Source organism: Zingiber officinale, chromosome 3B, assembly GCF_018446385.1.
Source record: "Zingiber officinale cultivar Zhangliang chromosome 3B, Zo_v1.1, whole genome shotgun sequence".
In the NCBI taxonomy this organism is placed as follows: domain Eukaryota; kingdom Viridiplantae; phylum Streptophyta; class Magnoliopsida; order Zingiberales; family Zingiberaceae; genus Zingiber; species Zingiber officinale.
Genome location: NC_055991.1, coordinates 131901240 through 131921117, shown reverse-complemented (window position 1 = coordinate 131921117; position 19878 = coordinate 131901240). Strand labels below are relative to the sequence as shown.

General features: G+C 37.8%; 2 protein-coding genes and 5 non-coding genes across 9 annotated transcripts; 6 read left to right on the top strand and 1 right to left on the bottom strand.

Annotated features, from left to right (window-relative positions):
- Positions 1 to 3272: 3272 nt before the first annotated feature.
- LOC121967810 (E3 ubiquitin-protein ligase At3g02290-like) lies at positions 3273 to 9832 on the bottom strand. Of its 3 annotated transcripts, XM_042518279.1 has the most exons (6): positions 9683 to 9809; positions 7524 to 7886; positions 7290 to 7428; positions 6523 to 6958; positions 5460 to 5569; positions 3273 to 3538 (listed from the first exon to the last, which is right to left on the bottom strand). In XM_042518279.1, exons 3-6 carry the CDS (start codon positions 7407 to 7409, stop codon positions 3509 to 3511), a joined length of 696 nt encoding a protein of 231 aa, XP_042374213.1. In that variant the 5' UTR covers positions 7410 to 7428; positions 7524 to 7886; positions 9683 to 9809; the 3' UTR covers positions 3273 to 3508. The 3 variants fall into 3 exon arrangements, with proteins under 3 accessions (XP_042374213.1, XP_042374211.1, XP_042374212.1); XM_042518277.1 differs by lacking the exon at positions 7524 to 7886 and having other exon boundaries at positions 9683 to 9832; XM_042518278.1 differs by lacking the exon at positions 7524 to 7886 and having other exon boundaries at positions 7290 to 7420; positions 9683 to 9824.
- A 233-nt stretch (positions 9833 to 10065) lies between these two features.
- TRNAL-AAG lies at positions 10066 to 10146 on the top strand. The gene has a single exon. It is a non-coding gene; the product is annotated as a tRNA-Leu (tRNA).
- A 97-nt stretch (positions 10147 to 10243) lies between these two features.
- Positions 10244 to 10324, top strand: TRNAL-AAG. The gene has a single exon. It is a non-coding gene; the product is annotated as a tRNA-Leu (tRNA).
- A 96-nt stretch (positions 10325 to 10420) lies between these two features.
- TRNAL-AAG lies at positions 10421 to 10501 on the top strand. Its single transcript has one exon. It is a non-coding gene; the product is annotated as a tRNA-Leu (tRNA).
- A 99-nt stretch (positions 10502 to 10600) lies between these two features.
- Positions 10601 to 10681, top strand: TRNAL-AAG. The gene has a single exon. It is a non-coding gene; the product is annotated as a tRNA-Leu (tRNA).
- A 99-nt stretch (positions 10682 to 10780) lies between these two features.
- On the top strand, positions 10781 to 10861 carry TRNAL-AAG. The gene has a single exon. It is a non-coding gene; the product is annotated as a tRNA-Leu (tRNA).
- Positions 10862 to 11050: 189 nt separating this feature from the next.
- On the top strand, positions 11051 to 12424 carry LOC122055249 (pentatricopeptide repeat-containing protein At3g18970-like). The gene has a single exon (XM_042616616.1). The coding sequence runs from the start codon at positions 11051 to 11053 to the stop codon at positions 12422 to 12424; it is 1374 nt and encodes a 457-aa protein (XP_042472550.1).
- The last annotated feature ends 7454 nt before the right edge of the window (positions 12425 to 19878 follow it).

Sequence of the window (19878 nt, the reverse complement as noted above, 5' to 3'; positions counted from 1 at the left end):
CCAAGAGTAGACTGGGAGTCATGACCATGAGAAGTGAGGGGTTGTGCCCTAGGGTCCGATCGACCGGCGTTGGGGCTGACCGGGAGTCATGCCCATGAGAAGTGAGAGCTAGCCCTGGGGTTTGACTGGCCCGAGGGTTGACCAGAAGTAGACTAGGAGCAATGTCCATGAGAAGTGAGAGGTTGAGCCCTTGGGATTCGACCGACACTAGGGCCGATCAGGAGTAGACTAGGAGTTATGCCTATGAGAAGTGAGGGGCTGACCCCTGGGGGTTCGATGGGCACTGGGTTAACTGGGAGTAGACTGGGAGTCATGCCCATGAGAAGTGAGGGACTAAGCCCTGGGGGTCCGATCGACACTAGAGTCGACCAGGAGTAGACTAGGAGTTATGCCCATGAGAAGTGAGGGGTTGAGTCCTTAGAATCTGACCGGCACGGAGGCCGACTGAGAGTAGACTTGGAGCCATATCTATGAGAAGTGAGAGGATGAGCCCTGGGGTCCGACCAGCACTGGGCCGACCGAGAGTAGATTGGAAGCCATGACCATGAGAAGTGAGGGGTTGGGCTCGTGATCTGACCAGTACTGGGGCCAACTGAGAGTAGATTGGGAGTCATGCCCATGAAAAGTGAGGGCTGAACTCTAGGATCCAACTGGCTCTAGGGCCGGTCGGTTGTGAACTAAGAGTAGTGACCCTGAGGTGGGGGATCCAAGTCCCGAGAAAAATGGTTCATTCAGACACTTACTCCTTGACCTTGACTGTCACTTTTGATTACACATCATCTTGACTGATTCAGTAATGAAGAGGACCAAGGAGAGGTCAAAGTAGAAAGACCGGCTGACGTGGAAGACAAAGTCAAGTGGGGTATCCAAACCGGCTGATCAGACTGGGTACACCCGAGCAGAATGGGTACTGTTGAGCGGATGGTCCTAGCTTAGGAGACAAATAAGTTGGGCTCTCCCCAGTCGGGTAAATTGCCCTCTGACAATAAAGAAAGCTAAACAGCAGTTGGTCTCTTTGATCGGGCTCCGCATCCGGTCAGAGAGGGATAACCGATGACGATCAAGAAGCAAGGAAAGAGACGAGCCAACAGGCCCTAAGGACACTGCCAAGCGGGGGTAGCCCAGCCAAGCGGGCTCCCACCAAATACTTTATCATATCTTTTTGGGAGTTTGTACTACTGGCAGTATGGCATGTCTAGCAGGTAAATCGTACTTTAGAAGCTTACTTTAGAAGCTTCCAGGTTATTACATCATAGGATTGCATGGCTGCTTAAGAATGGTGTCAGAGATACTTTTTTGACTTGTCTTTTCCTAAGATACCTAGGAAAACGTGCCTACGCTTTGAGATGGGTGTACAAAGTCTACAGTGACACTATAAAAGAAGGTTCTCACCTACGAGGAGAGGTATGTATAACTTCGTTTACTATATACTTTGTTTATAGTTCTTCATCCTTTGAGATCATCAGAAATTGACTTAAATATCAGATGACCAATATTGAGAATCTCTTCCCTGCTCGGTATTGATATTTTTGTGTCACAGAATTACTTGGAGTCTTTGCTATATTAACTTTAAAGTCACATCTCTGACTTGTAATCTTTACATGTGATAAGATTATTGACTATTTCTGATTCCATCCACTATACGCCATATCATATAATACATGTTTTTTTTGCGAAGATTTTTTTCTTTGGAAATTCATTTAAATTGTGGCTATTTGGTAGCAAATATTATCACTGGGAGTAGATGAAGTGTATTTGTCTCTTAATCAATACGATGAAGGCTTTCATTTTTCTGATTAAGACAAGTCAGAAATTTTCTGAGAATCCATTCCATTTGTCAATTAAAATTATACAGCTCATGTGCCTGGAATTCAATCTTCTAAGCTTTGCTAAGAAACATTAGTTTGAACATCCACTTCAAATAACTAAACAAATACTTAATATCACCCTCAAGCTAAACCATTGGCTTGTAAATTCCGAAAATCTACAATTAAGTGTGACAGGATTTTTTATTTTAAAAAAAAAAGGAAATTGAAAGGCCACACGAGCCTTCTCTTCTGTTGAAAGAGAAGCCCACGGAGTCCATGTGTTTTTGCACTACCTTTATTTAAAGCTCCAGGTTGCTTGTTTTAAGCTGCAACTTGAAAATTACAATGAACTAGTCTCGAATGGAATAAAGAGGCTGAGCATGATATAAGAGGGGTTATGGAGAAAGCAAGAGGAAGGTCCTAACTGAGCAGAAAAAGCTGCAGTCTCCATGGAAGCATCAAGTACACAGACCTTACGCTCTGCAGAGAATCTAAGCCTTCCCAAGGTATTAATTGCTTCATTTCAGATCAGGAAAAAAGAAGAAGCTATTTTTCTTATTAATTCTCATCACGTGTATAAAGTTCATTAGAATGGATGCTGTTGTCCCTGATCAAGTAGGAGTTTTTCCATGTTAAATTCAGCACCTCTGTATTATCTTGCAGAGTACTTTTTCAGTTTCTTGGCTGTTTAGGTTTGGATAAAATGGCAACATTTTTTTATTATTTTTAGTTTTTGCTTCATGCTGGAGGGAAAAAGTACTATGAAAAGGAGCATGTCTTTGTTTTTTTAGAACCCATTACTGGACTAGAAAGAGACTTGCAAGAGAGACTTTAGTGCCCAGCTTCTTGTGATCTCACATATTAAAAGAGAGAAGCAATTAACTAGTTCAGAGTTGACTAGATTATTTATTCAAGAATGGCAACTTAACAGACTAAATCCTTCTTAAGTTTTCCTGTGGCCTGATTTTCATGAGTTGTGTTTATATCATGGAAAATTGTTTGTTTACTAACAAACGAATCTAATTAATTTGCCATTAAGCTGATTGCAAACATGGTTCTGATGCAAATTTAGGTGCAAGTGGTCGTTATGACTGCCAATATGAGCTGCAGCCACTGCAAGATGAGGATCTCCAGGGTCGTCTCCAAAATGAACAGTAAGAATTAATATCTAGGGTGGGTCACAAGATATATATATCTACTGCAACAACTTTGGAACTAACTTCATTTGTAGAAGGATTGATAGATTACACGGTGGACATGACCAAGAAAGAGGTAACGATGAGGGGTGTCATCGACACCAAGAAGGGAGGAACACGTCAAACCAAGAAGAAGAGATCTTTGAGTTTATTTGGACTAGAGTGTTTTGGTGCAACCTAGTTACATCATGTACAATGACTAGCATTATAGTTACTGATACATGAAATATTTGAAAATTTTTAAAATGGAAAGAAATAAACATGTAAAGAAGCTACAGACTGTACAGATCGAGATTATAAATATATTTTTCCAAAGTGGAACAGAGGTAGGGTGTGGTGTTAGTTGTTCGAGATTTCATGACTTTGATATGATGATCATAAATGATGAATTTGCACTACATTCATATGGGAAAAAACTGCAACAATCTCAACATATTAGATCACAGATTACTGCTAGTTTGTTGAAGTCTGAAATCTGAACCAATATTACTGCTCTCCAGGTCTTCATTGTGGGCTCTCATAGAATTCCATCTCCTGAGATTTATGACCACGTCATGAAATGATTAAGACTGTGAATTTTAATATGATGTCTATTGCAATTGAATCCATGAGCCATTTGATGGCCAGATTTGAAAATAAATAAATAAGCAGCATTAGAAAAGATGTCAACGTAAAGCAACGCTGGCAAATGCATCTGTTGAATTGGTACATTGATTTGTTCAAACCTATTGAACTGAAAACTGGATATTCGTACTTTTTATAAAGTAATGCCCATGAACCTTTTGCATCTTGTTAAAGAAGAATAAATCAGAGAAACACCAAACAAATAAGATTCCTATTTTTGTAATAACTAGAATAAGATCAAGTCTACTAACTTTTTCTCTCTTTTTTTTTTGTTTTAGTAAATAATTTGTGAACCTATAGATAAGTTGTAATTTGTGTAAATTCAAAATAATTCAAATAATACTTTTCTTTTACCATGGTAGGTTGATGTAGGTATTGCCATCCCTAACTGCAGTGAGTCCTTAACAAGTATCTTCTATAGTAGTGAATACCACAGACCTAGCAAGTTGTTTCTAAACATGCATCTTCCAACAAATACTAATCAGAGATGGGCAAGTTTTCCTATAAATTCCCAAAATGTTTTCGCATATACTCTGTCATGCAGCAGTATTGTAACTTTGTCAGTTTGTAACTGATATATACTTCTCCGCAATAATATCAAGGAAATTAGGAGAAAAAAAGTTATGGCACATGCACGATCAAATGAGTACCCCAGTACTAGTATGCCTTGCACATTCAAACACCATGAATCAAGAAACTGGAAAAAGACAACTCTAGGGAGAGATGCAGCAACGGCCCTGTTGAGATTCAATCAACTTTTCGTATTGGAAAGATTTGGTAAAAATCATGGGTTTAAAAGGATGTAGGATATTTCCATTGGCATGAGACCTTTTGGAGAGAGCCCAAGAGCAAAGCCATGAGGGCCTAGGGCCAAAGTGGACAATATCATGCCATTGTGGAGATATATGAACATCCTTTCGGGCACAACAATTAATATCAGGTCATAGTCCAAACTAGATGCAATGTGGGATGACCTTGAACGAAATTGAGGATAGACCAGAGCTGGTCATGAGTGACCGGATGCTCGTGGGGAGGCCCGGAGTAGGTCAAGGTGACTGGATGCTTGTGTGGGGCTCGGAGCAAGTCAGAGTGACCAGATACTTGCAGGGGGCACGTAGGATGCTTGCGGGGAGGCCCAGAGTAGGTCAGGGTGACCGGATGCGGATGCTCGCGGGGAGACCCAGAGTAGGTCGGGATGACTGAATGCTCACGGGGAGGCCTGAACCATGAGAGTAATTGTGGTCATTTGTTTGAGGGGAGGATTGTTGGGGTTCAATTAAAGTCTCACATTGGAAAGATTTGGTAAAGATCATGAGTTTAAAAGGATGTAGGATATCTCTATTGGCATGATGCCTTTTGGGGAGGGCCCAAGAGCAAAGTCATGAGGGCCTAGGCCCAAAGTGGACAATATCATGTCATTGTGGAGATATATAGACATCCTTTTGGGCACAACAGGCCCATTTTTCTTGTTTGCTTAAGCGAAGAAGGTAACAACCAAAAGATTTTTTGTAAAACCACAAACTGGTAGTGATATACTATAAACTGTCCAATGCTAGACCATTTAAGTTCATAAAGATTGCGTCCACATATGGATCATTACTCCCATGAAATCTTTAGTGATTGAAGAGAATATGGTGATCCACAAGATAAAAAAGAAAATGAATTTATGGGATCCAGAACATTTCTAGATAATCAAACACCCAGCACAGGATAATCTACACACACACATACATCACAAAAATAAATTCATCATCTTTGCATAAAATTGCTGATCTATTAGCAATAAATATGATCAAGCTAAGATAGTAAAGGAGGTAAATTGTTTAAGTACCTTTCCACAAACTGGACAAGTGTCACTTCTTTCCATCCATTCATATATACAGCCGAGATGAAAATGATGAGAACACCTTGCCACAATTTTGGGATTTTCTGGAGTATATTCTGTGATGAGTAGACAATTAAGAATCACTCAAATGACCATCAGCTGTTCCCATAAGTTAACATTTCTCTAGAGTCTGAATGATGACTTAACAAAGGAAATTACCATAACTAACAAGATCCAAAAGGATATTATATACAAAATTCAGATTCATCTGTAACAAAGAAAATGTAAGAAGACTTTGCAGTAGTAGATATAACTATTGTCTATAGATAAGTCCAGTTTTGGACTTGAAATTTGCAATTATACAAAGTTGATTTTGGAGCATTGGATAGGACAATTGTTAAGTAGTGAGGATGATCTTCCACTTAAATTTATAAGCTATGGAGCTATAAATGTCTATATATTGGAATGCGTTAAGCATGATGGATGGGTAGCTGGTACTAATTGCAAAAATCTTATGCTATCAGGAAAAAACACAATCCAGCCTTACATTTTAAGATTCAAAAGCTTACAATATTAGGAAAGAACACTGATTAATTTTATATTTTAATACTTCCTGGTGTGAGCTTGCAAATTGGATTGTCCAACTCAAAACATGATTAATTTAGCTTAATCAGTTGTATGTTTTTCCTAATTAAAAAAATCAGATATATGTATCCTCATAACACTAGGAGGAATTGAGCATGCTTCTGTGCAATGATAAACCTGATTAACTACTTGACCCATAAGTTGACATTGTTAGTTTACTGGAACTTTTCAATGTTCATTTTTCTAGAAAAAATAATTTGAAAAAATGAAAAAAATAGAAAACAAAAGATTAACCATCATCTTTTAACTTCCTATACAACAAAACTTGTTTTCTATGCAGAAAATCAAGAAAAATAATTATTATCGACCATATTCTGAAATGATCAAACTAGAAAGCTGTAGTTTTAGGAGTATAGCAGACATCATGCTGAGGAGGCAAACTATGTAAATATGCTTAGACTGGGTTTAGTGTCTTTGAAGTCACCGTCCAGACATGTAGGGCAGACATCTTCATCTTCTGAAGATGTAACAAGCAAACGTGTGCCAGATGCTTTTGTCGACAGATTTTTCTCTGATTCGATGTGGGCCATGTTGCATGACTTGCATCCTTCAACAGATTCTGTAATATTTCGTTTTATAACACTTCCCAAGGTTTCAACAGCAGAACTGCTACCATTTCTTCTAAGTGTGTGCAAATCTTCAAGGATGTGGCTCATAGACTTCTCACGTCTCAAGACCAATCCCTCATGTTGTGACAGAGAATATCTAGGATCTATTTCATAAGGTGGTGGTCTAGGAACAAGGTGAGATGTCTCTGATAATGAACTATCAGAAACAATTCCTGGTGCCGAAGATGCTAATGAAGTTGTCTGAATTTGGGCAGATAAACGCCCATCAAGCCTTTGAAATGTTTCACCACACTGCAAAGATGAAAGATTTTCAAACTCGCAAAAAATCACCAAGGTGAACTAAAATATTAATTGAAGGTGCCAGACAAGTTGACAATAAATAGAGAAATATTCAGAAAGCTTTTTTCTGATATAACTTTTTGATACAATTAAATCTAAGAAATAATGCCAACCAAAAGAAATTATGTGCATTAGAATCACTGAATATTTAAGATGATGGTTCATACTAGAATGACAAGCTATAAGTCCCGATAGCTAAGAATCCTTTAGAAATTTGGGGTGGCTTTTGGCAGCTTCTTCAAAAAAGTAAAATAAACTGAAATACTGAAATGTCTACTATTACCCCATTCAATAGCTGATGAAAGAAATATCTTAGGCATAAGCAGTGCTGATATATGGGATTGCTTGAGTAGGCATATTCTTCAAAGTCCTCTGGACACAGACAGCAACAGAGTGCACCCATGAATGCAGTCCCTGGTTAACTTTGCACGATTGCAAGTATTAGGATCACTAAGAGTTCAAGATCAGGTAAAATAAAAATTTAGATGCAATAATATTTTCCGGATCATGAACTTACAACAGAGCAGGTTGCAAAACCTGCAAGAAGTTTCTTAGTCTTGCTAAAATTTCCAGAGATTTTACAAAGAACAAAAATTCAGACTTCTTTCAACCTCCCCCACAATGGAATCAAAATATTTCCATTATTACCCATAAATTGATAACCTCATATTTATCAGGTTATTTACAAGAAAGACGATGCTCAGTCATTTGAATTGGAGACAAATGCATGTAAACTTGCAACTGATGTTCTGTCCTTGAAATTGGAGTTCAAATGCATGCACACTTGCAACTCCAGGAGCTCAAAACAAAATGAAAAATGCACTTCATCACATGTCAAGCACATGCAGACAATCAGGCATCAACGAGTATATGTGAGAACCTAGAAACCAAAAAAAACATTGCTTTGGCAAACTCAATATGTAGCAAGAGGAGATACATTAATAAGTTAGCAGTAAGAGCGATCATATAGAAGTTGGCAAGGTTACTTCATAAGGAGCTTATATCCGAAAAAATTCTCCATGAAATGGAGCAGAATGAACAAGCCATAGCCAGACTACACAGATCTTATTGATAAGGTTATTTGTATACATTGAAATCTACTCTAAACTTTTAGAATCACATAATAACAGTGTTAAGGTCAAAACCAAGAATCAAAGAAGTCAAACAACAAATGCTCCAGTTAGGACAATAATCTGGTATACTCACTCAATCAAACTCATCACATCACAAACATTTCCATACCATCCCCCAACATACAATCAGCTCCTAATGAACCTCTTCGAGTATTAAACATTGAAATAAATATTCAAAAGGCCTTTGTAAACAGAACAATCAAGCTATAACTAATTGTAGAAGCAAAGAAAACAACAATTTAGATGTCAAATAATCTTTGAATAAATTTGACATTTACAAGAGTGTGGGTGGGTTGCTGAAAATAAAGAAACGGATCAATAACATTCGCACATTCAATTTCTGATAAAAGTAAAGATGCCAATCATGCCACACTTATACCAAGCAAGCAACACTTAGTGTATGTTCAAAGATGATAGCATGATGTCAACACTGGCTGGTAGCAAAACCAATGAAACCTACGCAAATGTTTCTAAACTACACTTGATGCACATTTCTCATTAGCATGTTGGCATGGTAAACTACTGTATAGTCCAATTCTATCTGTGTCTTGAAACATCAAAGAATGTATCCAAATACAACTCGATACTACCACTATGATAATAATGCTATGCTTTTCTCTACACAACCAACTACTTGGTTAAATATAATTAACTACCAAAACTATTATATGATACATTTCCAAATGCTTTCCTCTTCCATACCATGATTATTTACAAATTTAGTCATGCATAGCAACAAACCAGGCCACCATCTATGCAACATATATTACAAAAATCATTTAAAGTTTCCTAGAGCATTGACAAAAATCTCATGCATTTGCCATGTAACACAGGCCAACTATTCATCAAGCCATGTTCGTCAAACCAAGATATGCTGCTATACGAGGTATTTATCAACATGGTTTCTGCATCACAATATCCTAAACGATCCCAAATTACACAGTAAAATTTTTCCCTTTGGTAGCATGTTTCATCAAGTGCCAAACTTACTTATCTATTTCAATTATTTGGCTACTTGATTATGCCTTTTGAATAAAAAGTTTTGCTTGGACCACACGTCTACCAAATTCTCCAAGAAATTCTACCCTTTTCTCTGTCTTTTTGTGAAGTCCCAACTCAAGCTAAACATGTCCAATTAAAGAACATTTTCTTTTTTTTCTGATACTAGAAAATCTCATTTCTAATTAGTAATATAAATTGGATACCCAATATATTGACGCAAAAGGCATTCTATCTTCTGATTTATAAAATATAGAACTAAGAACACAATTGGAAAACCACAGATAAACGTAGAAAGATGAAATATTTTTCCGCATTTACCAAATAAAACGCAAACACAAGTCCTGCCCGAAAGAACTACTTCAAAAATTCATAAATAATAAAGTCTCTTCGGAGATACACGATTGAAATACATAAATAAACTGATCTCATCGGGCTCCCAGGAGAGACGATAAAATAATTGGGAAACAGCAATCGAGCGATTGAGAAATAACAAAGCTAGGTCTAGAATCAAACAAAATACAATATAGGCGAAAATTCTCACCTTGATGAGAGAAATCCAATCGAGAGAGGGTATACCGCCCTCTCGCATATTGGGCGAGGGGAAAGGCAAAAACCGAGAAAACGAAGAATACGAGCCCAGGAGGTGACGGGCTTGGTGCGGTGTCGCATGTCGTCACCGCTGCATCATTGTGGGCACCACCCCCATAGATAGTCTACATGCGGGAAGACCGGCGTTTGCCATCGTGTCCTACCATCGTCCGTCCGTTCTGCGTAGCAGAGCCAACGGAGTACGGGGTGCGATAAGAGGAGTCAGATGAGGATGTTCGCATAAACATGCGAGTTCGTGCTCAGCAAATGAAATATGCGTTACTGAAGAAGTAATATAATAAATAATATAAATAAATTTAATACAACAACAAACATGTTGAGATGGCCGAGTTGGTCTAAGGCGCCAGATTAAGGTTCTGGTCCGAAAGGGCGTGGGTTCAAATCCCAGTCTCAACATTCTCTCATTTTTTTCCCTTTGAAAATTTGCGATCTAATAATTTATTCAGAAGTAATATTACAAATAATATATATTAATTTATACAAAAACAAACATGTTGAGATGGCCGAGTTGGTCTAAGGCGCCAGATTAAGGTTCTGGTCCGAAAGGGCGTGGGTTCAAATCCCACTCTCAACATTTTCTCATTTTTTCCCTTTGAAAATTAGCAATCTAATAATTTATTCAGAAGTAATATTACAAATAATAAATATTAATTTATACAAAAATAAACATGTTGAGATGGCCGAGTTGGTCTAAGGCGCCAGATTAAGGTTCTGGTCCGAAAGGGCGTGGGTTCAAATCCCACTCTCAACATTTTCTCAATTTTTTTTCCCTTTGAAAATTTGCGATCTAATAATTTATTCAGAAGTAATATTACAAATAATAAATATTAATTTATACAAAAATAAACATGTTGAGATGGCCGAGTTGGTCTAAGGCGCCAGATTAAGGTTCTGGTCCGAAAGGGCGTGGGTTCAAATCCCACTCTCAACATTTTCTCAGTTTTTTTTCCCTTTGAAAATTTGCGATCTAATAATTTATTCAGAAGTAATATTACCAATAATATAGATCAATTTATACAACAACAAAGATGTTGAGATGGCCGAGTTGGTCTAAGGCGCCAGATTAAGGTTTTGGTCCGAAAGGGCGTGGGTTCAAATCCCACTCTCAACATTTTCTCGGTTTTTTTGCCCTTTGAAAATTTGCGATCTAATAATTTATGCACTGTGTATATCATTTATATCCAACTCATGAATCATGCCTGATGATCTGTTTTAAGCATAATTGTGAGGTCAAATTCAATACCAGCACGACCGTACGATCGACCCGGCAGCCAACAATTGCTGCACGTCCCACTGCCGCATGCTCCTCGCTCTTCCGCGAGCGCGATGCTCGGCTCTCTTACAATTTTGCTCCGCCATCGAGCAGGTGAAACAGATCCACGCCCAGCTGATTGTAAACGCTCTCCTCGCTCAGCCGTCCGCCGTCGCCAAGCTGGTCGAGCGTTACCACGCCGTGGCCGGCGGGAACGGCCACGTTCGTCTCATCTTCCACCATCACCATTGCAGCAGCTCTTCGTTGGTGTCCAACGCCATGCTCCTTTGCACCCGCCCAGAAGACGCTCTGTCCCTCTTCTCCCACCAAAACAAAACCGGCCTCGTCACGCCTGATCGCTTCGCCTACACTTGCGCCCTCAGTTCATGCGCTCAACTGAACGCTCTTCTCGGAGGGACGCAAGTCCAAGCGCTCATCGCCAAGTCTGGGTTCATGTCCGACGTCGTCGTCAGCACCACTGCGGTCCACTTCTACGCGAGCTGTGGGGACGTCGGCGCGGCGCGGCAAGTGTTCGACGAAATGACTTCGAGAAATAGTGTGACTTGGAACGCTCTGATGACCGGCTTCTGCCTCAATGACCGCGCGGAGGAGGCGGTGTCCGTGTTCGATGAGATGCTGCGACATGGCTTGCGCATCACGGAGAGGACAGCGATCGTTTTGCTCTCCGCTTGTTCTCAGCTTGGCGATCTGGCCTTGGGCAGCACCGCGCATGGGTACATCTACAAGGCTGCTGCGCGTTTCGAAGATTGTGTGTTCACCGGCACTGGTTTAGTGGACATGTACTGCAAATGCGGATCCCTTACCAGTGCATCCAAAGTGTTCGACGATATGACTAGCAGAAACGTTTTGACATGGAGCGCGATGATAGGTGGGCTTGCCATCCACGGAGAGGGAAAGGCAGCACTGCGGCTGATGGAGGAGATGGTGAAGGCAGGCTTTTGGCCCAACGCAGCCACCTTCACTGGTTTGCTATTCGCCTGCGTCCATCGCGGGCTCGTAGACGAAGGCGTCCGCCTGTTCGACGTCATGAAGAGCAGGTTCGACGTTGAGCCGTGCATGAAGCACTACGGTTGCATGGTGGACCTCCTTGGGCGAGCCGGGATGGTGAGGGAAGCGTATGAGTTCGTGAAGGCAATGCCGGTGGAGCCAGACGTCGTCGTGTGGAGGGCTTTGCTGGGGGCGTGCAGAATACACGGCCATGAAGAACTCGGCGAGGAAGTTGGGAAGATTCTGCTGCAGTGGGAGACGAGATCGGCAAGGAGGGGTAGGGGTGGTTGTGAAGACTTCATTGCATTGTCAAACATGTATGCTTCAGCTGAGAGATGGGAGGATGTTTCAACAATTAGAAGGGAGATGAAGAAAAATACAACAGGAAATAGACCAGGTCAGAGTACAGTCTGAATCTGGTTACACATCAAAACTTGTTCCTTCATGAAACTTTATATGTTCAGATGTACAGAAACAAATCATGTAATGCGTTTAAACTGGTAAAGACTGCAACCACAAATCTGTAACGATTTCAAGGGTCTGTAATACATGTAAAAGTCATCTGCGCAAGCATTCTATCTGGATTCCTCGATAAATCATTACAGGTGGGTGAATAACATGGTGCACTGGATAGGTGACTCTGGTGGTATTGACTGTATGAAGACTCCTTATTAAAAAAAATGACTCCGAATGATCTTGCGTATCAAAAGGAATGTCAACAACCGAATTAGGGAAGGGGTCCCCGGCTCAAACACTCCGACGCTCAAATCAATAATCGAGTTAAGGGCAATGAATAGTGGCGAATAGTAGTAATAGACGAGTAGAATGGTGTAGCCTTGCGTAATGTAAGCATACATGTGCTTGTAAATGAAGACCTCCTTTTATAGTGTTAATTTGTGCACGAATCTCAAAGCATTCTAAAAAGGATAGACCATAAAAATGCTTTGACACCTTTCCTAAAGTGGATCCGCAATCTCTGCGTTTGGCATACTGGAAGCTTCTTGTGTACCTCTTGTATATAGAATATTCTTTGTCATCCGTGGCACGAAACTCCAAGATGGAATGTGAGGTCGTTGAGTCCTTAATATACTTAGCTAACCAACCGTCTGAGTCCTTGTAGTTGTAATTCGATGGGTCGTTGCTTACAAAAGCAACTAAGTCAGTTTTGAGGAATGTTGTCGGGGACTCGTCCTTCAGTCGGCCTCTCCCTTTGGTCTTAGAATTTAGTCGAATCAAGTGTCTAGTTTGTTCAATCAGACCATAGGTCCGATCAGCTAGCTTACTCGACCGAAACAGTTGACCACACTAGTTTGCCAGAACGACCGTAGGCCCAATCGGCTAGTGTACTTGATAGAAATAGTTAACCATGCTAACCCCGAGTGATGAAGGAGGACCTTGCTCTGGATGGCACTAAATCGGCTTAGAGTTTCATCAATACTGAGGGGCTCAGGGTTCGACCGACCCAAGGGTCTGGTCGGATGACTTCTCAGTCGGGATGATAGTATGCATTGGCCCTTAGTATTGATCCCTCATTAATTTTAACTGCCATGTTAGCTGGCATTCTTGACTTTGACTCAACTCAGAGGCTCTATCATATTCATCATATCACAAGCTTCTCATTCAAGTCTAGTCAAAGGAGATTGCAAGTTCGACCGACTAGACATTTGTGTTGCTTATGCCTCTTCCAATCTGACTTTCAATTTTCGTTCTTCCGTTCGGTTCATGTGGAGATTATAATTTGCTGTTGATGTTTTTGGGGTCCCATGTTTTCCAACTTGACGTTCATTCTCTGAACTGTCGCTCAACCTAAGTTGATATCACTTTAGCAGCTTGGAAATAGGTCAAGTCACTTATCATTAACGTTGAACATGATGAGTATGACTTTTTATCATAAGCTTGTTTATTACCTCTCATCCCTCATAAATAAGGCCTATGTCTAGTTGCCACATGTCAGCACTGTTGGCGCAATTTCCTTAGGTTAAAGTTGACTAGTTTGACTAAGCTTGAGTTGACTCAAGCTAAAGTCTTGATATTTGAGTTTTGATGTTTGACAATATATGGAGATTCAAGGTGCAGTTGTCTGTTTGGGAAGATTTGTCACTGTGTTGTTGGTGCAATTGACCTCTAGGGTTTCGATGCCAACAAAAGCACTCGACGAGTGCGGGCCTTGGAGTAGGAGTCGACATAGGCTCCGAACCAAGTAAATTGATTATGTGTTAGCGTTGTTGTATTTTTCACTTATTCCACTGTGTACTCTCGCTAAATTTTTAAATCGCTATTCCCCCCCCCCCCCCCCCCCCCCCTCCTCTAGCAAATTCTCGATCCAACATGTTTGACCAGTTTGATGTGAGAAGGGTCAAGTAGGTCAAGATTGACCGGATACTTGATAGAAAAGTCCTAACTGGAAGTTAGGCAAGATCAAGTCCAATGGGAACGTTGGCAAAAGATGGAAATCCAAGTGGGTCAGTGTTAATCGGACACTTGGTGTGGAAAGTCATAGTGAGTGAAACTAAGCAAGTAGGAAATCCTAGTAAGTAAAACCAGTCAATTGAAAAATCCTAGTGAGTGATCGCTAGGCAGTTGAAAAATCCTAGTGAGTGAAGCTAGGTGAAAAATCCTAGTGAGTGAAGCCAGGTGAAAAGGCTTAGTGATTGAAGCTAGGCAGTGAGAAAGTCCTATGAGTGAAGACATAGACATGTGGAAATCTAAGTGGATCAAAATTGATCGGATATCTAGTGATTAGAAGTTCAAATAGGTCAAAATGATTGATTTGCATGCCCTAGTTTTTTAGTTATTATTGCAATACATTTTGAAAATTGACAATTGTCACAATAAAAAATTATTAAGAATGCACATGTTTACAACAATTGTCTTATTTATGACACAATTCATTTGCACCTATATATTGTCTATGTTCAAATACATGTATCATGTACGCCTCCATCTTTAAGAATAAAGATACTGAAGCTAAATATGCTATGATTTTTTTTTTTCGCTTTTCAGTTTAAAGTCAAATTGCATTGGCTCAAATCACAATTTGAAAAATCGTCTATTAGGTTGTGCACGTTTATTATCTCAGGCATGCCCACTCTATCTTTATTCTCTATCTTAATTTTTGTCTTATTATATTGATATGCTATTCTGCTTCTGCAAAATTATGCATCATTACGCTTTGTTAACTAGATAGTGGTGTTTGATAAACAATTTATATATCCCGCAAATTTGTAATACATAAACTCACGTAGTTTTGTATTCTGAAATTTTTATATATTGAGCCTTCTCAATTTTATTGTGTTTGTTGACTCTTGAGCTGTTGACCTTATCAATTTCACTTATTTACTTTTATGTAAATCTTAATTGGAAACAATATATGTAAGATATACCCTTTAGCTATATTCACATACAAAGGGACTTGAATTTGTATCTTTGTTCTGTGTGTTATGTATACTTGAAAAGTTATCTTGATTTCCTTATTGCTTGCTAAATCATTTTTCTCGGGATTTTGTATCACTGTAATGGCTTTGCTTGCACGTCTCAGGTTCTTGTTCAGCAGGTATTATTCGTCAAACAAATTATCATTTTGATTTTTTGTGAAATTATGATCTCCTTCTTAGAAACTGAATGATATAACCAGATGAATTGTGCCAGATGTTATCTACAGATAAAAAAGGCATTCAGCTTTTTTTCTTTCATGTAAATACACACATATAGATACACCACACATGAGCTATGCAGTAGGTTGAGTACATATTGCTTGCAAAGAGTTAAGCATTAGAATAGCTAGGCTTGTGCTTATATTGTGAGGAATTGGGAAAAAATTAATATTTCAAAAAGTGTATGCACGTAATATGTAGCCACCTACTAGCAAATATATAGAAACCCAGAGACACATGGAAGGGCATGTGTGGTCAATTAAAAAAAAAAAAAAACCTTGTTCAAAGTTCTCGTCAATAAAATACATTAATAATCACCATCATCAAGCTATATATATGTCCTAACTAAGCTAGTGTCGAGTACATAGATCAGATTTTTACATTGAGTTATATTTAAGGTGGTATCACTGGTAAAATTATAATCAATTAATTTTTTTAATTACATTGACCAATGAATGAAATATTGTTCTATGTCGCTCGGTATGGACGGTTTTTACCGTTCCACCACGGAGGTGAAACTGGCACATAACACGCGTGTGTCTTGACGTTTATGGTGGAGCCGAAAGCATGGGATGACGCCTCTGACGTCGCCGGAAGCGTCGCCGAACGCCTCCAGAGTCATCGGAGGCATCGCGGGCGCACCCCCGTCGCTTCTAGTGAGCCGAAAGAGTTGCGGGACTCCTCTGGTGCCGCCGGAGGCATTGCGGGATACCTCCGGTGTCGTCGGAGGTGTCGCTGGACTCCTCCGGCACCGTTAGCGGCGTCCACGGGTGTCACGATGGAAGCTAGCGTCGCTGGTTTACTATATAAAATTCATATTCTAATTTAAATAAATTAAATAATTCCTAAGAAAGTGTGATATATAAAAAAGACTTTCATTAACCTTAATTAAATTATCCCAATAAAATATAAAAAAAATATTTAAATTTTTTTAAACAAAATAATAAATTTTATTAAATAATATTCTGAAATTGTTTATAATGTTTTAAATTTTATTTAAAAATTCTAAAAAAAATTTAAAAATTCTAAAAAAATTTATAAATATTCTAATAAATTAAATTTATATTCTGATTTTTTTAAAAAAAAATTTATATTTTTTTTACTATTTTAATGTTTAATTGATATTCTAATTTTTCTTACTATTTTAAATATATTATTTAAATTATTAAATAAATAAATATTCAATTTATATAATTATTATACATAAAATAGTATTTTGTATTAATTTATATAATTATGATTATCTAATTCGAATTATTGATAGATCAATTTTCTTAAAAAAATTATATTTAATTATTTTTTCTAATAATATTAAGTTGTTTAATAATAGAGAATTTATATAAAACCAATATACAACTTATTTTTAAATTATAAACAATAAATTTATTTATCTAATAATTACTATATATAAATAAAAAAATAACGAAACTGTATCGATCATATCGTTCTGGTCTAGGACCAAAATCTTAACACGGGTTGAGATTTTAAACCTGACATCGACTAAGCTTTGGTCTTTCTAGGTTTTGCACCTTCCATTCTATTTAACTCTCTTACATATAAAATCTGTTGATTCTCTTTGAACATTTGCACACCATCTCAATTATTTCTTTGCATTTTATTACCTATTAATCTAATTGTTCTTAGATATTAATGTATTTTATCATTTTTTCCTTTCTATATCAACTCCACACATCCATCTTTGTTTTGTCATCTCTGTTATATTTTATACATTCTGCTTTCTAACAATCCTACTCATACACTATGATATGTAAAGTATGATTAACCAATTCATAGACTTATGAAACTTTCCTTTTAGCTCGAGAGGCAGATGATTGATGGTAGCACAAGATTCTTAAAGTGCCTCATTATTTCAACCCTCCATTGTTTTATCTTATTCATGATTGCTTCATCAGTATCTTGTTGAATAATAGCTCTAAGATTTTTTAAATTCTACCTTTCAGGAATTTCAGAAAAACAATATTAATCTGCAAAAAATCAATATTAACTTGATCACGACTGGGTTAATGATCCTTTTGTGCCATAACTTAATAAGGAAACAATCTTGGAGTTTCAACAGAAACTTAACTTGTTTGATCGCATCAAAACAACCTTAGGGTTTCAACAGAAACACCATGTCAAACAACGGATGCAACTAATTCGCCCCGAGCCCAAGGGGATAAATTTACTGCAACTACTGAGGCAGCAACAAGGAATGTGCCTGTGGAACCCCAAACTCAATCGAGAAGGAAGGTGGCCTTTGTATCAGTGAAAAGATCTGCTGCTGCTTCTAACACAAACGAACCTGTCAAAATTCCAAAACTTGACTTGGGTTCAAACAATTCCCTAGAAACTGACGATCCATTTTTAGATCTACTCTTTTCTGGAATAAACAGCTCTTGTGCTACAAACAAGTAATCGTGCAAACCTACTGAGTTTATAGGTTTTTTTTTTCTCTCATTTATTTACTTTGCTTGATGAATACTCCCCAAATATCAAGTTTAATTTGTATCTTTGTTGAACAATAATTGAGGCACTAAACAAGTTAAAGAAGAGCAATTTCTTCAAAAATTAAAGCATGTGCTCCAATGATTCATAGAGTTATTTAGCATTGATACATCACAATCACTCAGCCAAGTTGGAAACTTTTAAAGAGAAAAGATTACTCCAACGGGGCTAACTCGATTCCCTTTTACGGAAATAGGACTCGATTCCCTTTCAGAGCTTGTGTAAAGTTGCACTCTTCAATGAGCTTCTCCTGTCCTTTAGGATCGGCTAACTCATGTAATTGTCATTCACGTTAAAACCATTTTCCTTTGATCAGACTTAGAGTTCTCATTTCATTTGAAACGAAACGAAAGTCCACAAACAAAAACGTCCACAAACGAAACGAAAAGTTGAAGCAAACGTAAAAATCTAAAAGTTGTAAATCGCTCATTGTGGTAATGCGTTCTATTCGGCAAATTATGAACCATATTGGAAAGTTTTCAAAATACCTAAATCATGTCATGAAATCACATACTCAATACCATTTTTACTCCTCTTATAGTGTTCTCAATTGATTGTTAAATCTCCTGATTGGGAATAATTTTGCGACCCCTAAATTTTAAAATCTTATTCGTTTTTAAAAAAAAAAACGAATAAGATGGAGTGATTAAATCATATTTAATCAGTTAAATCATTAATAGTAATACATTTTTTCGAAGATTTTTTCTTTGGAAATTCATTTAAATTGGAAAAAAAAATATCTATAAGATATTGGTCATCCCAGGGAGTAGATGGGGAGTAGATGGAGTGTTTTTTCTCTCTTAATCAATACGATGAAGCTTTCATTGTCTTTCTGATTAAGAAACGTCGAAATTTTCTTAGAATCCATTCCACTTGTCAATTATAATTATATAGCTCATCTGCTTGGAATTCAATCTCTTAAGCTTTACTAAGAAACATTAGTTTGACCATCCACTTAAAAAAAAAAAAAAAAAAAACTAAACAAATACTTAATATATATCACCCTCAAGCTAAATCATTGGCTTGTAAATTCTGAAAATCTATAATTAAATCTAACAAATTAAGTGTGACAGGATTTTTTTTTCAAAAACAGGAGGGGGGGAATGAAAAACTACATGTAGGATTAAGTTTACATGGTGAACTAAATCTAATTGAGTTTACATAAATGCACTTAATTTTCATAAGATGGACTTACATTTGATTATCACACATAACTAATTACTATTAAAATAACTAAACATAATTAAGTGATGTAATATTTTAATACATGTAAAGAGGGTTTAGATTAAATGGATATGGATTTAATATGTGGATCCAAAATTTGGTTCATTAATATTGATGGGCTGTTAATAATGGATGAACTTTAAGATGGATAGTCCTTATAGGATGAACTTAATATATAAAGGGAGATACTCATGAATTAGGGTATGTTCAAGAGTTTTCTTTAACCTCCTTTCTTCCCCATTGAGAGAGGACGAAGGATTTACTACCACCGACTTCTGTAGAAGATTATTGTGTACTAGCAAGTACTTTGACAATAAATAAGAAGCATTAGCCTTTGTGATAGATCCAGATCAGGTCAACCATTTATGAGCTATTATTTCAATTTTCTATTGTACTTTAGAGATTGATAATAATTAGATCCGATTGTGATTGTAAATGCATCCTTTAACTTATGTACGATGTATTGCAATTATAACCACACAAACC

Bases quoted from the DNA above. Each gene is read 5' to 3' on its own strand.
- LOC121967810 (XM_042518277.1), bottom strand. From the start codon at position 7,409: ATGGGTGCACTCTGTTGCTGTCTGTGTCCAGAGGACTTTGAAGAATAT. The intron at 5,570-6,522 runs GTGACTTCAAAG...TACTCATCACAG, and splicing joins CTGCCCTACATGTCTGGACG to AATATACTCCAGAAAATCCC. The intron at 3,539-5,459 runs GTACTTAAACAA...CATAAATCTCAG, and splicing joins CTTGTCCAGTTTGTGGAAAG to GAGATGGAATTCTATGAGAG.
- LOC122055249 (XM_042616616.1), top strand. From the start codon at position 11,051: ATGCTCCTCGCTCTTCCGCGAGCGCGATGCTCGGCTCTCTTACAATTT.